Consider the following 24,425-nt stretch of genomic DNA (forward strand, 5'->3'; position numbering starts at 1 on the left):
CCCGCCCGCCCGCGCCCTGAGGGATGGTCCTGCCTCTCGCCGCCACAGGAGCCCGGCTGCAGCGCCCGCCCCGCGGCCTCGCCTCCCCGCCGAGCCCCCCGCGCCTCGGGCCGCGATGAGGACCTGGGCTTGCCTGCTACTGCTCGGCTGCGGATACCTCGCCTATGCCCTGGCCGAGGTGGGTGCCACCCCGCCGCGTCCCCGCGGTACCCCCGGCTCACGCCCCCCGCCGGCCGGGCGCTCGGGGCTCCGCAGGGCGCATTTTGCTTGCGGTAGATATTTTAATTTTCCCAACTGGGTTCTATTTTTGCCATGCCTAAGTGTGTCTGCGAGTTCCCGACGCGTTGCGTCGCTCGGCAGTGCAAGGACTGGGGGCGCGCGGGGCGAAAGAGCCGGGAGAAACTTCGGGGGGCTAGAGCACCTCTCCAAGAGGGGCAGTTGGGGTGCGGCGGCCGGGAGGCCACGGTGGTCTGTGGGGGATCGAGGTAGGGGGTGTAAACTCACGAAGCCTGGACAGGGACAGGTAGGGGCGGTGGCAGAAGCCCCCGACGGATCAGGGTGGGCACTGCAGAACCGCAGTCCCGGCTCAGTCGGGCCGGCGCAATCCCCAGCCCCGGGCCTGCTTACAGGTGGCTGAGCTAGGCGTCCGCGCCCTCCCACCTCCCGCGTCCCCACCCCCTAGAATCCGACTCCCCAGAAGCTTGGTCGTGATGAATGGCATTCTCTAACCCCAGAGGTGGGAACTTGGTGCTTGGAGCCCCCAGAAATCCCCTACTCTTTTTAAGAATCGGGAAGGGTGTGTGTTGGGTAGGTAGTGGGGGCAGTCTGGGCTACTAGAGGTAGACATTTAACCCCCCAGCTCCCGGGCAGCTTAGCTCAGCGCTGCCTGGATTTGGGGCGTCTCAGTTGGCGCCGGGGCCGTTGCGGGGCCTGAAGTGGGGTGGGGCGGGTGTGTTGTGTGGGACAGAGACCTTGTCCTCCGCGTTAGGCAGGGATTCCGGGCCTTGAAATCGAAGCCCCCCCCGCCCGCTAGATTAAAGTGTTAGAGCTGCCAGGACTTTCGTTGCCGATCCGTGACGCATTTCAACTTGATCTTTCTAGATGTTGATTTCGCTATTAAATCAGAAACTCCCTGGGCCCCTAGCTGCCCCTGGACCTCCTGTAACTGACACCAGGACAGAGGGACCAGAGTGCGGGGGCTTTTGTTTGAAATTTTAAAGGAGACTACCCTCCCAAGAGCAGACCAGAGAAGGGAGAACCTGGGGTTATGCCCGCGGCCCCACCCCCATCCTCCCACTCCAGTGCCTGGGCCGGTGGTCCCGCGGCCTGGCTGAGGGGTGCCCTTGTGGGCGATCAACGCTAGGCTGAGGTTGAGTCTGAGTCGCGCGGGGATTGCGACCGGTTCATCCTGGCCGAGGACCCACGCCGGGCTCTCGGCCTGGGCGCGCAGTGCTGACCGTGTCGCCTCCGCTTGCAGGAAACGGAGATCCCTCGCGAAGTGATCGAGAGGCTGGCGCACAGTCAGATCCACAGCATCCGGGACCTGCAGCGACTCCTGGAGATAGATTCCGTAGGTAAATCGCGCCCCCGGCCCCGGGCGCCCGGGAGGGCTGGGAGGGCTGGGAGGGCTGGGAGGGCTGGGCGGGCGCGGGCCGCGCTGGGGCCGGGGACGAGCGTGGCCTCCTTGCGCGCTGGGCCCGGCTGGGTGCTGAGCACAGGAGCTGACCGAAAGGTCAGAATCCAATCCCCGGCCATAAAAGCCCAAGCGCATGAGTCAGGAGTTTCTTTTCCAGTCTCCAGGCCGAAGGCTGCTCGCTCGCACAGGGATTGTTTTCGTGTTTAAGAAAAATACCTTGTGTGTGCCACGGGAAGTTCAGCGCATAGAGGGCGCCGGAGCCCGAGGCCGGCGGGCGGCTCATCCGCCAGGTGTGTGCCGCCCCGAGAGGCAGGCCGCAAGAGCGGGCGGAGCCGGGCCATGCCTGGGCCAGAGCCCGGAGCGCTGGAAAGGGAGTTCGCGTGCCTGGGCCTTGGGGAGGGGAAGCACCTTGTGGTTGCTGCAGGAGCTTGGACCAGTTAGGAGCCCTTTGTAATGGCCACTAGCTGGTGCCTGACCATGTCTGAGGGTTGGGCTTTTGTGGTCTCTCTCTTCCCGACCCAATAAAAATGTCCTCCATCCACACATCTGCTGTTTGGGGACTATTTTTGGGTTCACCCTCCGGGCCTGGATCTCAGCCACTTTAGAAAACAGTTTATTTGTAAAGCAGAGTTTTGAAGTTGTGGAGTTCCACTTGGAAAGGTTGAACTAGGTCCCAGTTGGCTAAGTTTATAGGAGTCCCCTTACCTTCCTTCCCAAGTTAAAAACCTAAGAGGGCTGAGCTGACCTCTACTTTTGTGAGGACGGGGACTATGTCTCAGGTCCACCATCTTTACAGCCAACAACTCACTTGGGTGGGAATTCAACCAGGGAAGTACCCAAACCGGAAAACTAATTGATTAGAAAGAAAAAATGCTCACTACAGAGTTGTCCAAAGGTGCCTGTAAAGATAGCCCAAGGTGTCTGTAAATGTGGTGTTATTTGGAGGAGTTTTAAGTGAGTTGAAGATTATTCTCCCTGCTAACTGCTTGGGGAGGGGGGTTGGAACCGGGGAATTAAGTAAAATCACATGGCTTAGTCATTTGGAAATTTGTACCTAATTATGGTGGCAGAGAGGCCTGTACTATTTTTATTTCGTGCCAAAACCATTTTCTAGCATGGCCTATGGTTTTTGTACTTTCTTGACCCAGGAAATCCTCACCTGATCCTTATCTGAGAAGCAGGTGGAGTTTCACTTGGAGATCAGAGTTGAAGCCGGGTGGTGGTTTTGAGCTGGGTCCTGGATGTGGAACTAACTCTTAGTAGTGGAAGATTGGGCTTTAGTTGTGGGGGTAGGCACTGGGTCCCTGAAGGATTTGGAGAAATGGGGAGTTGAATCAGTGATAAAGTTCTAGGCTTTTTTTTTTTTGTCTTGCCTCTAAGTAGGGGGCCTGGGGAAGCCTCAGGGAAATGGGCCATTGACTTACTGCCTGGACCTTTCTTATTTAGGCTTTTAAGCATTGTAGCTCAGCAGGTTTATGCTGATGAAATTCCTGACTTGGGGGCTGGGCCTGGGGCCTCGTGGAGGATTGGAAGGAAAGATTTGGTGCTTTAATGGCTTCTCAAGCAAGCAGGCAGGTTAGGTTTCCTTCTATCCTTGACCCTGGGAACTGTGTGGTGGATACTCTTGGGGTTGGGCTTTGGATGTGACAAGAAGAGTCAGAAAAGATTTGATGGTAGTAGGTTTGGATTAGGACCCTCCTTACTCATCTGGTGGTCCCCACGGTCGGTCTCCACCCTCCTGGTACCATACAGAGCTTGTATTGGACACGGTGTTTTCCCAACTCCTGTCTCCACCCATGCAAAGTTGTCAGCAGTGGGGGGGGGGTAATTCTCTGGTCCCTGGAACCTCCTTTATGGTCATACAGGCACTAGCTGGTCCCCCAGCTCTTTAATAACTGGAGGTCAGTGAGGAACGGGCTGGAGAGGCCAGGCCACCTGCCCCCACCTGTATGACTTCATCCCTCTTTGTAACCCAGACACCCACATTCTTAGTGCTCAGTTCTCTCTAAGTGATGAACTTACAAGGTGGGTGGGAGAAAGCAAACATGGTGGGATCTTACACACCAACTTGGAAGAGGCTCCTGACCTTGTGATTTGCAGGCTGGACTCCCCACAGTGGGCTGTGACTCATAACAGCCCTGTGTGTGCCAGACTAGGACTGTGCTTTGTAGGCCTTTTCTTGGCGGCTTTTTCAGATGCATATCTCCAGGCCTTGCTGCCTCATCCTTCTTAGTCTAGGAACTCCTCTGGCATCTAGTCAGCGTCACAGCAACATGAAAGACAGCTGGTAGCCATCCCTGAGGTGCATTGAGTAGGAATCGAACCCAGGTCTCCCACCTGAACCACCACTGTCTAACATGCCAGGTGCCGTTGACCCGTGTGTATCAGAACAGGACTGACTTTTGGGAATCAGATTACCAGGTCTTTCTTCTGAGATGCTTCTGGGTGGACTTGAAGTCCAACCTCTTGGTTTGTAGCTGAGCCAAGCGTATTAATTGCTTGCATCTATGTTATTGTCTTGCATTACAGCTTCTTGGTAGAGGTGAAGAGACCCTGACCTGCTTCTGTTTGTGCCATTGGGTACTCAGCCGGCAGGTGTGTTCGGGAGGGACACGCAGGGGTTTTGCTTTCTCCCATGTGGTTTTAGGCCTGGAATGCTGCATGTGGTGTTTTAATGATCAGTAGCCGTTTCATGTGTGATGAAGGCTGACCATTCAGCACCAGGGGCCCTGGGAGAGCTTTGTTCTGGTGCTTGGCTGGGTGCCAGTGGGTCACTGAGTATCTGATCGTAAATATCCCGTCTTGGGCCATTAATGCTCTGACCAGCTCTGATCATGACCTATCCTCTGAGTTGACATCTGTGCATGAAAGCCAGAAGGGAAGAGTCCTTGATTAACTGTCCTGAGAGCAGTTTTAGGGCATGATTCATGCCGTGGCTGCCTAGTCCTAGGCTGTCTTATAAGTTATTGCTAGGGCCAGTTCATTCTCTGTTCGCATAAATCAGAAAGACAACTTCCTCCGTTAGTGTTTTCAGCTCTTGGCTCTTGACCACCCATCTTGCATTCGGGGGGCAAAGACTGGGCTTGTTCTTGCCTTGTCTCTCATCTCTCGGTTCAGATTTCAGCCAGGTTGGTGCCCTGGGGAGTGATTGTCTTCTCTGTTTATTAAGCTGGGGGCCAGAGGGGCTGTCTGAGTTAGGTGGACACAGCTCTGGAGGCTTAAATTTCTTCTCCTTCCACCACTTAATGGCCCTTGTCCCTGAATATTTCTGGGCCTCAGTTTCCACAGATGTAAAAAGATCATGGCATGTATTTGTAAGGAATACAACATTAATCCACACAAGCCTGGCTTGAATAAAGCATGTAAAAATGACAGCCAGTGATACAGTTAAATGAAATCTCGAGAGTGGGAGTGGGCAAGTTGGCCCCCAGTTTGGTAATGGCAAAATGGCTGCTCCCAGAGGTGACTCATAAATGCTGCTTTTTTTCTTTCACATAAAATGCTTCTTCAAACAGTTGGTTGATGGGAAATTCTTACTGCATGAGTAGCCCTGTTCTGATCTTATTTTGGGTCAGAAACAAAGAAAACCAGTGGCAGTAGAGCCTTGAGTCATTTTAAGTAAAAAGTTGGGCTCACGATGTGGTCTTTTAAAAGATGACATTTTTTTGACCTTTGCCCTTATATATGGTTTTTGCTTTCAAGGAGCCCTGGTGGCACAGTGGGTTAAAGCATTGGACTGCTAACCATAAAGTTGGTGGTTCAAAACCACCAGCCACCTCTCAGGAGAAAGATGAGGTTCTCTGCCCCCATAAAGATTCACAGTCTTGGAAACCCTGGGGGACAGTTTTACTCTGTCCTATAAGGAGCTCTGGTAGCGTAGTGGTTACGAATCGGGCTGCGAACCTTAAGGTCAGCGGTTCGAAACTACCAGCTGCTCCGCGGGAGAAAGATGAGGCTTTCTACTCCCGTAAAGATTTACACCCTCGGAAACCCTGTACAGGGTCGCTATGGGTCGGACCCGACTCAACGGCACTTAACAACAACAATAGGGTTGCTATGGCAACTGACTCCACTGTACATAACAACTAATGACAACAGCAACAAAATAGGGTTGCTAGGAGTCAGAATTGACTCAATGGACTGAGTTTGGTTTTGGGTTTTTGGGTTTCATGCTTAGCATAGGAGTAGGAGAAGCTAGATTTATCCCACTGGTTGGTGGGCTAGACAGGACGGGACCTTGTCTGCTTTCCTCACTCCGAGATGGGGGAGAAAGCCTCTACTTAGGGTGGTTGCTGTGTGGGAAGTTCCCAAGAAGGGATCATTGCATGGGCGAGGTTCTTTGCACTTGTGTTTTGTACTGGCTATAGGGGTATATATATTTCATGCCGTAGGATAAGCACTGGACCACAGGGTCAGTGGTTCAAACCCACCAGTCACTCCTTGGAAATCCTATTCGGGGTCGCTGAGTCGGAACCGACTCAATGGCACTTCTTTGGGGGCAGCACAATGGTTCTGTGGTAGAATCCTCGCCTTCCACGTTGTAGACCTAAGTTTGGTTCCCAGTCTGTCAGTGGGGGCTTGGTATACCACTGTGGTGCTGAGCGGGTCCCAGCACAGTGTCCACACTGAGAAAACCCTATATATCACAAAAGGACAATCCGTCACCCATCAGCGGATGTCTTAGGAGCGGGCAGCGTTCTACCTCATTGTGCCATGGTCACCGTGAGTTAGACCAACATGTTGCTACAAACAGCAGCAGACCCTGGCTGTCCTCTGGGTACTCTGGGTACCTGCTCGGGAGACAGGATGGAGGGAGGTGGGAAGGGATGGGCCCAGGTGATTGGCTGGCTATGTGTCCCCCCGCCTTGTTCTACATTCTCCTTGCTGGAACCTGACCTCTGAGACCACTGACCCTGTCTGAAGGTGCAGGGGGAGGACAGGACTGTGCTAGAGAGGGGGGCTGAAGAGGGTGGCCAGCTAGGGGCAGGTTCTCAGGGCTGGTCTTGGCTCTGGGGCCCCTCCCTGCACAGGGTCTCCTTTGCCAGCTACAAGCTTTTCGATCACTTTTCCTTTTTCCAGACTGTCTCCTTGCCCAGCAGAAGACCTGCTTCCTGGGTTCTCCAGTCTTAAAGGCCAGGCTCCCTGTGTGCCTTACTCGTGACCTCTTCCCCTCATGGTAGACTTAGCTCAGGAACAAGTGGGGCCTAGTCAAGGGCCCAGACTCTGACGCTACTTCTGATGCCCCTCAGAGTTAAGATGCTTCATAGAGGGTTTGTTTAGTGAGAGGTAGGAGGAAGGAGACACACACACACACACACACACACACACACACACACACACACACACACATTCAACCCCAGAAGTCCCAGCAAGCCTTTTCTGGGAGTGCACCTTACCCTCCTAGTTTCTGGGTCCTTGGCCGGCCTCGGGACCAACTTTAGTTCCTTCCCTCCTGAGTCCTCAGTGTTAACTATGGGTAGAGCAGGGGCTGCTATATTTTGGGGTCCTTGTGTGGTGCTATTCATAGGCACTGGACTGCTAACCACAAGATCAGCGGTTTAAATCTACCAGGTGCTCCTCAGAAATCTTATCAGGGTCACACTGAGTTGGAACCGACTCAACAGCGCTTAACAACAATAGCAAAAATAACATACCCTATGTTGAGGTTATTGGAATTTTGGGGAGTTGCAAACCATATCTACCCAGGGGACCCCTTCCACCCTAAGGGATGAGGCGTGGGCTTGCTCTTTGTGCCCAACTGATCCTCAAAGTTAATGTGGAAGGAGAGCTGCTAGGAGGGCCAGGGCATCCAGGTATGTTCGAACTGGTCCCCTCTGCACCCAGGTGTAGACAAGCTGGTGCCCCCATCCAGGTGTATATAAGCTTGTTCCTCCATCCAGGTTTGTCTTCCCCCCCTCCTCCCCACACACTCAGATGTGTGTAAACCCGCCCCATTTCCCTTTCTACCTGCAGGGGCTGAGGATGTTTTGGAGCCAAGTCTGAGAGCCTGGGGGGCCCACGCTGCCAGGCATGCCCCCGAGAGGCGGCCAGTACCCGTTCGGAGGAAGAGGAGTATTGGTGAGGGGGCTTGGGGAAAGGTTGGCTTCTGAGACTTGAGTGGGCCCCAGGGGCTGGGTGGCACCCCCCGACCTTGGCCCCAGGGGAGCTGTTTGGGTGCCCCCTCTGTACCTGTGACCATTGGCTGGTCACTTCTCTGTCCTATGAACTCTGTGAGGCTGCCCCTCCTCAGGTTCTCTCCACCCTGCATGTCCTTCTCCAGTCCAGGGGAAGAGAGTAAATGAATTCCTGAAGTGCCCATTCCTGTTGTAGCATGCCAGGGCCCCGAGCTGGAAAATGTGGCTGCTTTTAATTTCCAATTCATAACGTGGAGCTCAGCGCTCCTGGGTATTAGCTTAAAAACAGGCGGTGGGGGCTGGGGGCCCTGCGAAAGGCACGAGGAGGAGGTATGACATACGCCTCCCTCCACCCTACACTTGGCTCCCTGGATGGCAGCTGGGCATGGTTTTGGGGACCATATTGCAGAGTACCCCACATCTGTCTAGCCCCCTCCAGAGAGGACTGACTGATTCAGAAAGCTGATAGGACCTCCTGGGCTCTCTGGTGCTTGGCCAAGGTGGGCCATGGTGGGGAGTGACCCCAAAGCCCCATGCTGTTTACTTGGGTCAGTCCTGCCTCTTTCTGTGTGGCCCATCCCAACCCACCCATGCCAGTTTTACTTTCCTTCAAGCAGATGGTTTTGTATTTTCCACTTCTTAATGTATAGCGTGGGAGAACAATCGTATGCCTCACATCCATCAACATTCATACCAAACCCAACCTTTTAGCCCACCCTACCCCAGACCCATCTCAAAGGTCAGAACTTTCCCACCAGTACCATGGGGACCCCTTTTCCAGAGAGGCCTCAATAGCTTGGAGACACCGAGTTCAGAAAGGGTAGGACCAGCCATAGGAAATACTTTTTGCAGGATTCAGGATTGAGGGGCTTGGCTCTATGGGGCATGTTGTCTGTCTGTTTCACTAGTAGCCCTGGACTCTCCCCACATCCCCAAAGCAATGTCTGTGGAGTCCTGGATGTTGGGCTTCTTCTGAGGGGCGGGGACCTATGTACCCCTGGTACTACAAGAAGAGGGCTTGGTAACTTGGGCCTGGGGGAGGCAGTGGACAGGCCAGCCCTGCCCTGGACTGCCTCTAGAGGCCATGTGTTTGGGGTGTTGGCTGTGTGTGGACCTCAGAAAGGACAGACTCCAACTCCGCCAACTCCGGGGCTGGGATCCTGGTGACTCTTGGGTCATCATGGCTGCCTTGGTGGCTCTGGGCCGTCTGGACTCCAGGCGTGTGATGGGTAGAATAGCTGGGCTGTAGCGGCCTTGCCTAGTAAGGTAGAGAATAGGGTGGCGCTGGTCCCGGTGTGGCTTCCTCAGCCTGATAATCATGCCTGGCACCCAGACAGGCTCTAGGGGGGCTGCAGGCGGATGGTACAAAGTTGTCTGTGCCATGTGTGTTATCTTAGGAGAGCAGAAAATAGAGCCGCCGCCACTGCCTCTTCCCTGAGAAGGGACCCAGCCCCTGATTCTGGTGACTTCCAGGGCTGGGCATTGGCATCTGTGTGTCCACAGATGTCCACCCTCTCCTGCTTCCTACTCCATAGAGGAATATGTATCACAACCCATTTGTCATTTTAACCATTTTTAAGTGGTATTAATCCTCTTTGCCCTGTTGTATAGCCATCACCCATATCTTTTATATCTTAATTCCAAAAATCTACCTCACCAATAAAAACTTGGTGACCCTAAAGAAATCCTCCATCTCTCCCTTGACCCCTTAAAGACCCTCCACGAGATGGACTGACACAGTGGCTGCAATAATGGGTTCAAAGAGAAGTGATTGTGAGGAGGACACAGGACTGGACAGCGTTCCAGGGCAACTTACCAACAACAGCCCCTTCCTCAGCTCCTGGGAACCAACCACTCACCCACTTTCTGTCTCTGTGTTTTTTCTGGGCATTTTGCTTAAGTGAGATCTTGCACTATTTGCCCTTCGGGGGGGAGTCTGCTTTTGATGTGATGGTCTTCAGGCCTCATCCTTTTCCAGGAACATCTGGTCACTCTTCTTACTACTGAGACACAGCTGACTATCCCTTGCCCTGCTGGGTGTGCCAGGGAGTGGCCTTGGTGCCCTCCCTCACAGTCCTCAACTCTGGAGGGGAGTGACCTTCTGTGGGGGGGCAGGACCAGGGCTTGCCTGTTAGTTAGGGGGTGCCACTGTCAGGTATAGGCCAGCCCCCTCCTCATGTACCAGGGTCCCACCCTCAGTTCCCTGTTCTGTATCCTGTCCCCAGAAGGTGCTTTGTGGCATCCAGCATTGGTAGGATAAACAGGCTGCTCCAGGCATCGAGGTCAAGGCCCCCCAGCCCCACCGTTGCCACACTTCATACTCGCTGAGCAATAACCCATAGTCATGTGGTCTCTGGTGTCATGGGCCACCCCCACCGTGGGCTCCCCTTCGCCTGTACCCCCATCTTTTCATGTTCCTTCTTGGCCAGTTGGGCAACACCTCATGGGGGTGGTTCTGTCTGTCTTTTGGGGCAATTCTGACATTTTCGCCAAAGTTGTGGATGCTCAGTCCCTCGACCAGGACCCCCCAGACCCCCTGGGAAAGGGCTGAGAGACAGGAGGCAGAGTCAGGGCTCACCACAGCCTGCCTCCACAGAGGAAGCCATCCCTGCAGTCTGCAAGACCAGGACGGTCATCTACGAGATACCTCGCAGCCAGATCGACCCCACCTCTGCCAACTTCCTCATCTGGCCGCCCTGCGTGGAGGTGAAGCGTTGCACCGGCTGCTGTAACACCAGCAATATCAAGTGCCAGCCCTCACGTGTGCACCACCGCAACGTCAAGGTGAGCCCACCCAGACCCCACCCCGAGGTCCCCGGCCCTCACACATGTACACCACCTCAGTGTCAAGGGGAGCCCACCCGGACCCCACCCTGAGGTCCCAGGCCCTCACACATACAATACCTCAAAAAGTCAAGGTGAGCCCACCCAGACCCCACCTCAAGGGCCCCATCGTTTATAACATGCTCTTGGAAAGGCAGTGAGGTGATATGGGTACTTGCTCCCATTCCCCTGGCCGGCACACTGAGGCCCTGGACACAGCAAGCAGTAGTAGGGAGTAGGGCCAAGACTCAACCTCAGTATAGCCTGTCTTAATAACGAGGTGGTAGCGTAGTGGTTACGAATCGGGCTGCGAACCTTAAGGTCAGCGGTTCGAAACTACCAGCTGCTCCGCGGGAGAAAGATGAGGCTTTCTACTCCCGTAAAGATTTACACCCTCGGAAACCCTGTACCGGGTCGCTATGGGTCGGAACCGACTCGATGGCACACAACAACAACAACAACAATAACGAGGTGGGCTGGGAGGCTGCCTAGTGCTTTTGGGGACCCCCAATGCCTAAGAGCAAGGAAGAGACTTGCTTAGTGGGGGTCCCTTCCTGCCAGCTCTGGGGCTCCTAATGTATCCCCTGATAATGATGGAGCTCTGTCCCCTCCCCTATAGTGGGGCAGTACCCCCGTGCTGTGAGGTTTGGTCTTACAATATGGCCATGACAGGTTTTCCTGGATGGGGGATCCTCAGTCCAGCCCTCTCCTTATTTCAGCATCTGATGTTCTGGGAGGGACTTGGGAACCTGGTGGCCGGGAGGGGGCATGTCTGGGGCTACACACAGCTGCTCACCTCCTTGGAGCAGCCTGGCTCAGGTTCTATCTTGGCTCCTTGTTTGTTTCACTTTGCTCCCAGGGTGCGGTTTTATTTCGGGTCTTCCAGGCATCCAAGTTGGGGTCTTGGGTACTTGGTTCGGTGGTGGGGGCTTGCTGCCAGGGTCTGGAGTCTCCACTCAGCCTCTCTGTTCCTCTCAGTGCTCTGTTACAGCTGAGGCCAGGCTGCCTGTTGACTTGGAGATACCAGCTGGCCTGCAGGCTGGATGCTTCTTCCTGAAGCTTCAGGTGTGCCATTCCTGTCTAGACTGCAGCTTTCCCACCAAAGGGCATTGGGGGACCAGAGGGGAGGTTTCTGAGGGGCCGCTGGCTTTGGTGAGGCTGGAGCTGGGAGGTGGCCCACTCAGGTGTCCACTTGCCTGGGGATGGGCTTTGGTTGGCTTAAACCGCATCATGGTTCCACGTGACCCTTGAAGACAGGGCCATCAGTTTGGGCAGTGAATACTGAGTCTGGGGACTGTGGTATGTAGCTTTGGACCCCTGCCAAATAGGTGATGCTGAGCTTTATGGGGATAGGGTCTGTTGTCCTTGCAGTGTGCAAAGTTCACTTTTAGGATTTCTGTTTTGGGGGCCACCAATCAACCAACCAACAAAGCCATCGTCATGTACTTGATTCCAACTCAACTTTTGCAAGCAGATTGCCAGGCCTTTCTTCTAAGGTACCTCTAAGCTTTAGGTTAGTTATTACTGTGAGTAGTTGCCTTTGTGTCACTTACAAATCATGACGCCCCTACCGTTCTATGTGTGCCTGAGTAGAACTGTGCTCAGGGTTCTCAGTGGATGAGTTTTTGGGAAGTAGATTGTCAGGCATTTCTTCTGAGGTGCCTCTAGCTGAATTAAAACCTCCAACCTTTTGGTTAGTGGCCAAGGGCGAACTGTTTGCACCAAGCCTGTTCTTTGGAAAGAAATGAAGCTACCCCTCCCTGCTTCCTCCCCTCCCTCATGCCCCTACTCAAAACCTAATCTCAAATTGTCCTGTGGATGTAGAACAAGGGGCTAGGAAATGTTTCCTAATTAGGTACCATGTGAACACTTGGCCCCTCTATTGGCCCTATAGGAAGATGTGCTCTGGGCATGCTTCTTTCCTTGGGTAACACTGGTGCTCTGGGCATGGTGTGAATGGGTCTCACATCATCCTGCCCTGGGACCTCTTTTAGGGCTTATCACCTCTTAAACACCTCGAGGTTTCCCATGATCCCCTACTGCTACCTAGAGGCTCCTCCCTGCCTTCAAAGCCTGTTTCTGGTGGGAGAGATGGGACATAGTTCGTGACCAAGGTGCTCAACTACTGTCTCCAGATTTGACAAATGGGAACTTTCCCTGAACTCAGCTCTGACTTTCCCCACCACCCACATTTTTGATAAGGGGTTGGACAGAGGCTTTTGGGTTGAGTCCTATGCCCTTCTCCAACACAGTTCTTCCTGTGAGTCTCCCCTACTGCCCTCCACTTCATTCCTGTATGGCCCAGCATCTTCTGGCCTTAGTGGGGTGATGCCTAACAGGGGTTTGAATATCCTGAGGTAGTACTAACAAATACTATAAAGCATGCCTCAGTCCTGGGGATTGGGTATGACTATCCTTAGGTGGATACTAATAATTACTATAAAGCATGTCTCAGGGAGTCTTGAGATCAGGGGTATGAATATCCTGAGGGAATATTCTGAGGGGGTATTAGCAAGGTCTATAAAGCATGTTTTAGTCTGAGATCAGGAGTACGAATATCCTGAGGTGGTACCAACAAGTGCCCCAGAGACTGGGAGTCTGAGATCAGAGATCGGCCCTGAGGCTTTGAGAGAGACGCCATTCTTGCCTCTCCTCTGGCTTCTGAGGCTCCAGATGGTGTATGGCTTATATAGATGGAGTGTTACATGGTGTCCTGCTCTGTCTCCCAGGCCCTGTGTCTGTTCTCCTTCATAAAGACACCACTCCAGTGGAATTAAGAACTCTGGTAGCATAGTGGTTACGAATTGGGCTATGAAGCACAAGGTCAGCAGTTCAAAACTACCAGCTGTTCTGTGGGAGAAAGGTGAAGCTTTCTGCTCCCGTAAAGATTTACAGCCTTGGAAACCCTGTACAGGGTCACTATGAGTAGAAACTTACTCCACGGAACATAACAACAACAACAACTACGACAGTGGGAGTTCTGGTATGGCACTGTAGTACTGGGCTGCAAGGTTTTCTGAACAGTAAGGTTGGCAGTTCAAAGCCACTGGCTGTACCTTGTGAGTCGCTATGAGTCAGAACTGACTTGATGGCACTTATCAACAACTGTGAGTAGAAAAGTTATATTGCCACTAGAATGTCATCTATGAGGTGTTGTAAATTAGCATGATGAATAACTTGGAAATCTTGTGAGGATGATGGGACACAGAGATGCCAAGTAAGCACATGTTATTGGAAAATCAGTGCTGCCGACAGCTGCAGGCTTTTGCCACAAAACCTTCAGTTTGTAAAAAAATGCATTATCTGTAAAGTGTAGAAGAGTGAAACTTGATAAAGCATGATCTGCCTATGCTGGGATTGGGATTTCAGCGAGTCTCCTCAGGGGGTGCAGTTCACAGTCTGTAGAACTTCCAGCCTCATGTTGGGCTGTGGGTCCAGCAGGGGTCCAGCCATAGCGTTCACAGCACAGTGTAGGACCCTTCCTGGGAGAGGCCCGATGGCTGTGGCAGGTGGTAGAACCCACCTCAGTGTGTCCTGGGTCACAGAGTGTCCTGTAGGGGCTGGACCCTCAGAGTGGGCCTTTCCCACTCTCCCTCTTCCTGTCCCCCACCCCTCCATCAGATTATCGGGAGGAAAACATCCTGGCTGGACACTGGGGGCCTGGTGGAGGGGACAGCACCCGGGGCCAGAGAGGAACAGGAGGACCATTGTGGAGATGACCCACTCTGTATGGGGCCAGGGCGGACATTGACCTGGGTGTGGGCTCTGGCCCCCCAAAGCCCTGGATTCCGACTGAGTGCCTTTGTGGTGGGTGTTGGCTGGGCCTTCAATGGGAGGGGCAGGCTCCCCTGTCTGTCCTCTCCCGGTGGTGGTGGGGCTGCATTTTCTGACCTGTTTCTCTTATTCTTGTCTCTGGCCTTGAATTCAAGTTTAAAGTTCTCTTATTAGAAAGCTGTGCATGATAAGGTCAGGGTCACACCTGCTGGCTGGGTGGGGAGCTGTCAGTCCAGGGTCTGCTAGAAGAAACCTTGTGGTCTAAGGAGCGTGAGCATGGCTGAGGCCCCTGAGACCCCAGACTTCACCCTTCACAGCCACTCTGCTCTTTTGAGGCAACAGCTGGAGGTGCCACCCAGGCCCCTCAGGGTTCCCAGCATTATGGGAGGCAGTGAGGGGCCCAGGTCAGCCCAGGGTGCTGAGTGTGGCTCTGTAACTGGACACATGGTTGCCCTCTGTCCCCAGGTGTAGGGTAAGTGGAGTGTAAGGGTGTGAGAAATGTAGTCTGGGAGATGACTTTAAGGTTGGTTCCTTTATGTCCCAGAGGAAGTGGAAGATTGAGTTCTGAAGCCTGCCCAGGCCAGGCTGGTATCATGGCAGCATGGTGAAGGAGCAGGTGGGTCGGAACAAGCAACCTCTCACCATCTCTAAGGCTCGCACCACTGGGAAAGTCAGCTGCATTTGTTCGGGGAGTGAAACAGCCTCGATCCTGCTCTCTAGAACTGATGGCCATGCCCTCAGCTGCACCTGGCCCCTCCTCAACTGAACCTCAGCCCTCCAGAGGCTGGAAGTTGGGCCATGCCCTCCTGTGATACTGGGTCAGGGCTTGGCACTGAGCTGGGCAGGTTGCTTGGGAGGAGGCTGTGTGGGGTCTGGTCTGGGATCTTTGGGAAACACAGTGGCTTTGGCAACACTAATCTTGTGTGGGGTTCTCAGAGTCCTTGGTAGTCCCTGGGGTGAGCAAATATGTGAGGTGGGATACTTGCTCATCTCAGGGACTCTGGGTATCTCTAGTTAGGCTAGTGGTCTCAGCATTCTGGTGCCTCAGGGGTCACGTACTCAGGGGCTCTGGGTTCTCTGAATTGAAGACAGGTCCTACCACTTCTTACTTACTTACTTGAATATACCCTGGACTGCCAAGGAGAATGGACAAACAGAAGACACAAACAAAATGCTCCTTTGAAGTATAGGGGGTGAGACCTCATCTCACGACTTTAGGACATTTTGTAAGGGGGAGACTAGTCCCTGGTGCTTGGTAAAGTAGAGGGTCAGCGAGAAAGAGCAAGAACCTCAATGAGGTGGACTGACACTGGCTGCATTAGTAGGCTCAGACATACTAGTGATTGTGAGGATAGCATGGGACTGGGCAGCAGCATTTTGTTCTGTTGTGTTTTTATTATGACAACAGGCAACACCTCTGGGCATCCATTTCATTCACAGTGGGTGAGGGAATGAAGAGGGAGGGAGAGGCTGCAAGGGCTCATGGGAATATCTCATCTGAAGCTGAGGGGATCATTTTCAGCTGCTAAGAGTCTGACTCAGGAAAAGTCTCCCAGGGACCCTGGTTACTGCAGCTTGCACGGGGGCATGCTCTGGGTCTCTTGAAGACTTGTTGTTGTTGTGATGTGCCGTGGAGTTTGTTCCGACTCATAGCGACCCTGTACAGGGTTTCCGAGGCTGTAAATCTTTATGGGAGCAGAACGCCTCATCTTTCTCCCGTGGAACGGCTGGTAGTTTCAAACTGCTGACCATGAGGTTTGCAGCCCGATTCGTAACCACTACGCTACCAGAGCTCCTATCACGTTATCAACTCTACCTCAAGGCTTTAAGGGGCTCCTATGGGGACATCCTTTGCAGGCTGAAGACCAGGGACAGGATATCCAACAGGAATGTGGGCCTTGATGGCCTTGGGTGCTTCCTTGGAGGGATGTCATTGGATGGGTTGGATCTTAGGTGTGCACAGATGTGATGGTGGTGCCTTAGGTGAGCTTTGTAGAAAAAGATAATCTGGCTTGTTAAGGTGAGAGACACACCCAAGGGAGAAGAAAGGGGAGGGCCTTGGGAACTCCCCACTTGAAGGTCCCAGAAGGGCATCTGGCCACTGAGACAATGCGAATGAGGGTCCCGAGGATGTCCTGGCCTCAGTCTTCACGCGTGAGTTGTGTGAAGCAGACATTTGAGAAGTGAATATTCGTGGCATGTTCTTGGGGGTAAATGTGGCCCTTTCCTGGTCAGACAGGGTAGCAAAACAGCTTGGAATCCTCGCATTCCCGGGCCAGGTGCGATCATAAACTGCTATTTGTTTTCTGTGATAAAGCGGACTGTCTGGAGAGAGGGTTCCCAGACCGGCGGCTCCCTCCCCGTGGGACCGGGCCAGGGGGGTTTACTGTCTGTCATGTGGGGAGACCTGAGCCTGCTGCCAGGTGGATGAGCACCTCTCCTGAGCCACGTATTTGCTCTTAAGAGGGATCTAGGCATGGCTGCTTGTTGAACAAAGGGGCTGGACCATCCCAGCTGGAGTGGGTGGCTGCCCTGCCCAGCTCGGCTCAGGCCAGCTGTCCTAGGCCTATCCCAGCCACCTGGGATGTGTTGGGTAGCTCAGGCACTAGTGGGGAGTGAGATTGGGCCCAGGTGGGGTTGAGCTGCAGGGCCCTGCAGAGGAAGGCGGTTCCATTTGTGCTAACCAAGGTCCCCGACTGGGCAGACTTGGGATCTGTACTGGCTGGCTATGGTGCCAGGTAGCCAATCCCAGACCTGGCTCCCTGCTCTTTCTGGACATCCTGCCCACCTAGTATCCTTGAGGGAGGGTCTTCACCTGCCCATCGTGAGACACAAAAATGAGACACCCCATGGCCCCCCAGTGTCATTCTGGGGTTTCTGGTGCTGCAGCTGATTTGGGTCTGGGTGAGGGGCAGTCCAGGGTTATGCACACCTATGACCTCACTTCATCCTCCGGGTGGGTGATTGCTGACCCATTGTGCAGATTGAAAGGCTGAGTCTGGCAGGCCTAGGAGTAGTTCCTCCTGCATCCCCAGTCCTGGTTTCTCCTGGAACTCCGGCAGTGATATAGTGAAACCTCCTGCTTGCAGCGGTCCCTTTTCTGGCCTGGGTCCTGACCCCAGTGAGTTCAGGCCGCACCCACATCTGAGCGCATGCCTGGTGCAGGCTGTTAACACCCAGGCAGAGATACTTCACACGTCCGAGGGGCACCTTTGCACCTCGGTTGATGATTAACTAAAGCGGCTGCTTTTTAAAGGCTACAGTGAGCCAAGCAGCCCGGTCTGGTACCTAAAGTGGCTTATCTGGTGGGCAGGGCTGACCACACTGACCAGGTCCCCACGCGCTGCCTCCTTGGAAGGCAGAAACCCCTAGGTGGGGAGTGTCCCACCTGGGTCTAAGGTCTCTTCTTTCATCTACACCAGTTCTGGACCTGCCAGCAGGCTCTGCTCCCTCCTGGGCTCCTTCTCAGTGGTTGGATGGTGATGGGTGGACTGGCTGCTCCCAAAAGGCTGTTCTGTGGATGGAGAAGTCAGTGCGTACCTGAAATGGGCTGAAAGTACAACCTTTTAGGACCCTGAGTGAGAGGGGCTACAGGAGAGGCCCAGGGCAAGTGGACAGACATGCTGTACCTCAGTGTCCTGGGGCAGCTGTGACAGGAACCACACACTTGAGGACTGACAACAGAAATCATGAACAGTCTCGCAGTTCTGCAGTCTGGAAGTCTGAATTCAGGGTGTGGGCAGGCCCTAGGGAAGGGGTCAGCCCTTGTTTCTCTCGGCTTCCTTGGCTTGTGGATGCATCATCACAGGGCCGTCTTCTTTCTGTATTTGTCTCTCTGTCTCTTCTCTTTTATAAGACACTACTCAGATGACCTTAGGGGCAGCTGTGGTTCGTGGTGCACATCTCAACTGCTATATAAGAGGCCAGAGTTCGATTTCCGGCCAGTGCCCCTCAGGGGGAGCCACCACCTGTCTATCCGTGGAGGTCTGCATGTTGTTCTGATGCGGAACGGATTTCAGCGGAGCTTCCAGATTAAGACAGACTAGGAAGAAAGACCTGGTGATCTAGGTCTGAAAATCAGCCAATGCAAACCCTTTGGATCACACAGTCACATTTATAACTGATCTTGGGGATGGTACAGGACCTATATGACGTCACTGTGAGGGAGGCCCCATCCTATTTCAGCGTGATCTCGTTAATGAATGCATCGTTAAGATCTGTTTTCCAAACAAGGCTGGGTTCACAGGGTCAGGGGCAGGACTTCAAAGAATCTTTTGGAGCTGTGAGTGGGATGGAAATCATTCTGGCTTATGGGCCAGAGAGAAAAAGCTATCTGAGGCCCCAGGGAGGGCAGCTCATGTGGACTGTGAAGAGTGGACGGGGCAGCAGGCTTTGTGGAAACAAGAGCTGGGAGTTGGACCTCTTGGTGATGACATGGGGGATATGTGTGAGACTTCTGAAGCTGAGGGGGCGGTGTGGAAAATGGGGAACATCATGACCTGACCACAGATAATTCTGTGCTGTGGGTAACACACCTGCTCCTAATGCTGCCGCTCAGAGAGAGCCAGCCCAGTGCCAGGTTTCCTTGTGTGGGTCTCTGTTAAGTGTTGTCAAGTCAGTTCCAACTCATAACGACCTGGTACAGTGTTTCCAAGGAGCGGCTGGTGGGTTTGAAATGCCAGTCTTAACATTCAAACTGACCGTGCAGTTCCCTCACAAGGAAGATGATGAGGAGGAAAAGGAGAAATGAGGGGGAAGGGTATGGGGGTCCTAGTGGCGTTATAGGATAAGCACTGCACTGTTAACTGCAAGGTCGGTGGTTCAAACCCACCAGTCGCTGTTTGGAACCCCTATACAGGGCCACTGTGAGTTAGAACTGACCGGATGTACTAAACAACATCACCACCAGCAATGGAAGCACTTTGGACAGCAGTGACTGGAGTGTTGGCATGATCACCTCTGTGTGTCCCAGTAGAACTGTGTTCCGTGGTGTTTTCTATTCGATCTAAAAGGTTGACCTTTTAGAAGTAGATCTCCAGGTCTTTCTTCTGAGTTGCCTCTGCATGGAGCTCGTTGCTATCTGCATCCCATGGACTCCTTTCATGCTTGCTGGGATGGTTGGTTGCATATTGTGTGTGTTTGCAAGTGGAATGGAGTTCTCATATTGGAGGCTCTGAAAGGACCAGGGTGCCTGCTCCAGGGGTCCTTGGGGGTAAGTCTGCCTCTTCCTTCCAATCTCCAGCCTTGGGAATTGCATTCTGGAATCTCTGTTCTGGGCTGGAGAGGGGTGTGGAGGAACCTGGAGAAGGGAGGTCAGGTGCACCTGGTCACGCTCCTACCTTCTGTCCTCCCCAGTTGTCCTTTGCTCTCAGTGAGCCCAGCTGGCCATTGGCTGTTCCTTGGGCATCCTGCTGGGGTTTGGGTGCTAGTCTCCTCCAAGCTGAACATGGGCAGGGCAGTGCTTCCCAGGTGAGGGTTCAGAATGAGCCAGGCTCCATGGGACTGTTCCTGGGCTGTGTTTTCTTTTTGAGTAAAAGCACACATTTGAAACAATTCCCTGCAGCCCACTGTATAGAAAACAGTTTTTGGAGAATGCCTGCCTCCACCCCATTCTATCCCACTCTGTGGCCCATCCTTCAAGCCTCCTCTCAGGCACATGAGGGCCTTTTTGGGCTTATTTGTAACAGAAGTGGGGTCAGCTCACCAATCTTGAGTAGCCCTGTTCAGACAGCCTTGTACACCACCAGGTATAGAGTCTAACTGCAGCTCTGTTCTCTTGGCAGGTAGCCAAAGTGGAGTATATCAGGAAGAAGCCAAAATTAAAAGAGGTCCAGGTGAGGCTAGAAGAGCACCTGGAGTGTACATGTACAACCTCGAACCTGAACCCTGAGGATCGAGAAGAGGGGACAGGTGAGTGGAACCCCCAAGGCTGTTCTTAGGTTCTCATTTTTATTTTATTTGTTTAAGGAAGATTCCTGAAATCCTCATACAGGGTTTTTATCATTTTTTTTTTTTTTTTTTGGCACAGAGGGTGGAGTGGGGTGGGTCTATGATGTTGGCTGCGCATCAAAAGGCTAGAGGTTCAAGCCCACCCAGAGGTGTCTCAAAAGAGAAGCCAGGCAGTGTACTTCTGAAAAAAAAAAAAAAATAGCCGCTGAAGTCCCTCTGAACCTCGTGGAACACAGTTTTACTCTGACGTACTTGGGGTTGCTATGACTGTGGGTTGGCTCGATGGGCCACAGGACTTGGGGTTGCATTGCCTTTTTAACTTCAGTGCACCCCTGCTCCAGGCCCAAGGATCCAAACTTGGGGCAACATTGTAGGCCCAGAGCACCTTCTGAGCTCCTGGCTGCCGTGCAGAGTAGACCAGAGCCCTGACCTTCACCCTTCAGGATGGACTTTGTCCAGAGGCAGTGGGGCGTGGGGACCCACTGCTGAGGCCACCCTCTAAGGGGTGGGGGCACCAGGAAGCTCTCTGGAGAGATAAACATCATAGGTATTTATTGCTTCGGGCTTTCCACCAGCCGCCTTCCCCAGGCCCTCTCACCCTCCCTGCCCTTTTGTTGACAGGAAGGCCTAGGGAATCAGGTAAAAAACGGAAGCGCAAAAGGTTAAAGCCCACCTAGAACGGCCAACCAGGTAGGACCCGTCTGCTGGGACCCACCGGGGAGGGAGAACACAATCGGCTCTGGTCACAGCGGCCAATCACGCTGCCGTCTGGGCCTGGAGAGGACATTGATTAACCTTAATCGCAATTCTGCCGCTTTAGGTGTCGCTGGCTGTGGGTCTCCCGGCTCCCAATTCCTGGCCAACGGCCCACCCTGCTCTGGAGCCGCCTCTTTAGCTTGGCCTTTTCTTTTCCGTTGATTGGGGAGGTGGAAGGCCACACAGGAAAATGCTGAGGGTGGTGAGAGCCAGTGTGGTTGAATTTCCTGAGCAGTCTGGCTGGCGTCCCTTTTACAGATGGAAAAACTGAGGCTTACAGAATTTGCAGGCAAAGGTGGTTATTGAAGGCTGAGTCAGGCCTGTCTACAAATGTTTATCAAGGGTATCCTCTCCCCCCCAGGGTGGTGCAAATGGTTAAGTGCTTGGTGCTGAATGAAGGGCTGGAGGTTCAAATCCAAACAGAGGCCCCTCAGAAGAAAGGTCTGATGGTCTTCTGAAAGAGCACAATTCTACTCTGGCATTTAAGGGGTCTCCCTGTGTTAGTGTCAACTCAACAACTGGTTTTTATCAATGTTTCCGGCTGTCAGTTACTATGACAACAATGTCATGGCTGGGTATTGTTGTTAGACTAGGCTCTGACTCAAACAGCCCTATGTAGGGTTCCTGAGGAATGGCTGGTGGGTTTGAATAGCCGACCTTGTGGTTGGCGATCCAGTGCTTATCCTACGTTACCACAGCAGGACTCCAGGCTGCAGGTAACATCCCAGAAATAACAAGGGTTCATGGGACCTAAGCAGATATTCAAGCTTGAGGTGTCATTTGTCTTTCTGTGGCTGGTGTGTGTATCCTCATAGCTGCCTCGTGGCCCAAAGTGGCTGGCAGAGCTCCAGAAATCACACCCATGCTCCAGGCTGGAGGAAAGAGGAAGATGAGGAGAAAAACAAAGAATTATTCATCGAGAGAGCCTGCCCAGTTGGTCTGCTTTTTAGCTCTGTGGCCATCCATCCATGTTTGGAGACTAGGAAATGTAATCTTTTTAGGGAGTCACTTTGCTTCTCAGAAGACAGTGGGGGCTAGCCCGAGGCAGCTGTGGGCATCACAAAGAGGTTGTTCCAGTCTTTCCTGATCCTTAAAGCTGACCCCCCTAGTCTGTGGGAATCCATGGCATTCAAAGCAAACAGTTGTAAGAGGAGGCTCTTGAGAGCTAATGTGTCTGAGAGCCTGGCTCCATTGTGGCAGTGTGGAACTAGAAGTCTGAGGATCAGGTCCATTCATGGGGATCCTCTTGGGAGGGAAGTATGCACGAGTTCGGTGCCCAAGTCTGCCTGACAAATAGAGACCCCCTTCTAGCCAAGGCTCTGTGCTACCTCATAGCCCAAAATGACTGCTGGAGCTCCAGAAATCGTACCCATGCTTTAGACTGGAGGAAAGGAAAAAGGGGAGACAAGAACCTTCTGGGCCTCAGTTTCTTTCATCTGTACAATGGGAGGATGGGGCTTGCTTTCAACCCATGTTCCTCTGTCAGCTGCTGTCAACCTAGTCCAGGATGTTGCAGCCAGAGTAGCAAGGCAAATTGGATTCAGGCAGTGTCCGGAACACTTTACATCTGAAGACTTTCCACTCAGTGTCTGTCTTTCCCTCTCCCACAGATGTGAGGTGAAGATCAGCTGGCAGCCCTTCCCCGGGACACGGATGTCCACGGCGTGTTACATTCCTGAACCTACTATGTACGGTGCTTTATTGCCAGTGTACGATCTTTGTTCTCCTCCGTGAAAACTGTCTCCAAGAACACTCAGGGGAACAAAGAGACAGTGTACATTTGTCTAACGTGACATCAAAGCAAGTATTGTAACGCTCAGTGAACAGTAAGAGGCTTCCTTGTCAAAAAGAAAAAAAAAAGGAGAGAGAACAGAACCACAAAACACCACCACAACAAAAATGACCCACAAGAAAACATCCACACGGTTGGCGGAGAGGATGACGCCCAGTGTGATGGGATTGGTGGACGTCGCAGCAGCTGACTGGGTTTCTGCCACAGGTACTCTTGGACAAGGACGCAGAGCCTGCATTTTGGACAACTCCTAAAGGAGGCGGGCGGGCGGGTGCTGCAGGGGCACGCAGGAGCCAGGAATGTACCGGAAAATGCCACGCCAATGTTCGGAACCACACCTTGCTCACGTGTTGTTTAAGTCTATACAGAAACCTTCTTGGGAGCCTTAAGTGGATTTTTTTTTTTTTTTTTTACACCATAAAGTGATTATTAAGCTTTCCTTTTTATTCTTCGCCTAGCTTTTTTTTTTTTTTTTTTTTTTTTTTTAATTATCTCTTGGATGATGATGACATTTACACCGATAACACACACGGGGCTGCTGTGACGGTTGAGAGTAGAACGGTATTTTTCCTAGCAGGATGCAGACTAATGAAATGTATTAAAATAAACACGGTATACCTACCTATGCATCATTTTCTAAATGTTTCTGGCTTTGTGTGTCTCCCCACCCCCCCCATCGCTCAGCTTCATCTTGCTGATTTAATAGCAGCCATTCCAAAAGAACTATGTATAGGTCAAATGGTTCAGTGATACAACTCTCACCTTCTTTCCATGCGGGAGACCCGGGTTCTGGATTAAAACTCTTCGTCTTCCTATTTTCTTGGTTAAGTTGTCTCCACAGCCCTTCTGGCTTCCTTCCAGAAGGTCCTGGAATCTTTGGTGGGGGACAAATCCCAGTTAGCCCAGCCCAGAGAGTTCTGACTCCCAGCTGTCAACTACACACCTTCCAACAACAGCCATGTAAGTGGGGAATGAGGGCCTAGACTCAGTCTCTCAGTAGAGCCTTGTGGGTTGCTGTGATACTGAACGGTTTCAGCAGAGCATCTAGCCTAAGAGAGTAGGAAGAAAGGCCTGGCAATTTACTTCTGAAAACCTGCCCTGGAAAACCCTATAGATTGCAGTAATTCGATCTATAACCAATGATGGAATGGCATTAAGACTGGGCAGCGATTACTTGTACCTGGAAGCCATTGTTTGGACCTAAATTCTTTTACTTTGGGTAGGATGCTATGCTTTGTGTGTTGTATGTGTGAGTCTTTGTAAAAGTGATGCTTGCAATTTTACTGAATGCTAATACTTTGAGATAGCCAAGTGCCTGCTCTAACTTTTTTATTTTTAACCAGAACAAAAAGAAATATCCCCAAGCAAAAGCCAAGCAGATGGAAAGTGTTTTCTAGTCAAGTCTAGATCCTTTCTCACTGCTCACGAGGCTAGTGGTTGGAAAGTGTGTAAATGGATGGTGGCTGGGGATCAGAACTTTCTGGGCTGGGGTCTCTGGACCTGCTCCAGAGATTCCAGAATCTTCTGGGAGAAAGCAAAGCCAGAATGGATAGGGATACAA

At 52.6% G+C, this 24,425-nt stretch overlaps 1 protein-coding gene across 1 annotated transcript; it reads left to right on the top strand.

Annotated features, from left to right (window-relative positions):
* The first annotated feature begins 115 nt into the window (after positions 1-115).
* PDGFA (platelet-derived growth factor alpha polypeptide) lies at positions 116-20,993 on the top strand. Its single transcript, XM_006859803.1, has 6 exons — positions 116-178; positions 1,478-1,574; positions 7,610-7,714; positions 10,367-10,554; positions 20,151-20,277; positions 20,938-20,993. The coding sequence occupies exons 1-6, from the start codon at positions 116-118 to the stop codon at positions 20,991-20,993; spliced, it is 636 nt and encodes a 211-aa protein (XP_006859865.1).
* The last annotated feature ends 3,432 nt before the right edge of the window (positions 20,994-24,425 follow it).

This window comes from Chrysochloris asiatica, unplaced genomic scaffold (assembly GCF_000296735.1).
Source record: "Chrysochloris asiatica unplaced genomic scaffold, ChrAsi1.0 scaffold00034, whole genome shotgun sequence".
Taxonomy (NCBI): domain Eukaryota; kingdom Metazoa; phylum Chordata; class Mammalia; order Afrosoricida; family Chrysochloridae; genus Chrysochloris; species Chrysochloris asiatica.

Excerpts from the sequence above, each read along its gene's own strand:
- PDGFA (XM_006859803.1), top strand. The coding sequence starts at position 116 with ATGAGGACCTGGGCTTGCCTGCTACTGCTCGGCTGCGGATACCTCGCC. Across the intron at positions 179-1,477 it reads TCGCCTATGCCCTGGCCGAG|GAAACGGAGATCCCTCGCGA; the intron begins GTGGGTGCCACC and ends CTCCGCTTGCAG. Across the intron at positions 1,575-7,609 it reads CCTGGAGATAGATTCCGTAG|GGGCTGAGGATGTTTTGGAG; the intron begins GTAAATCGCGCC and ends TTCTACCTGCAG.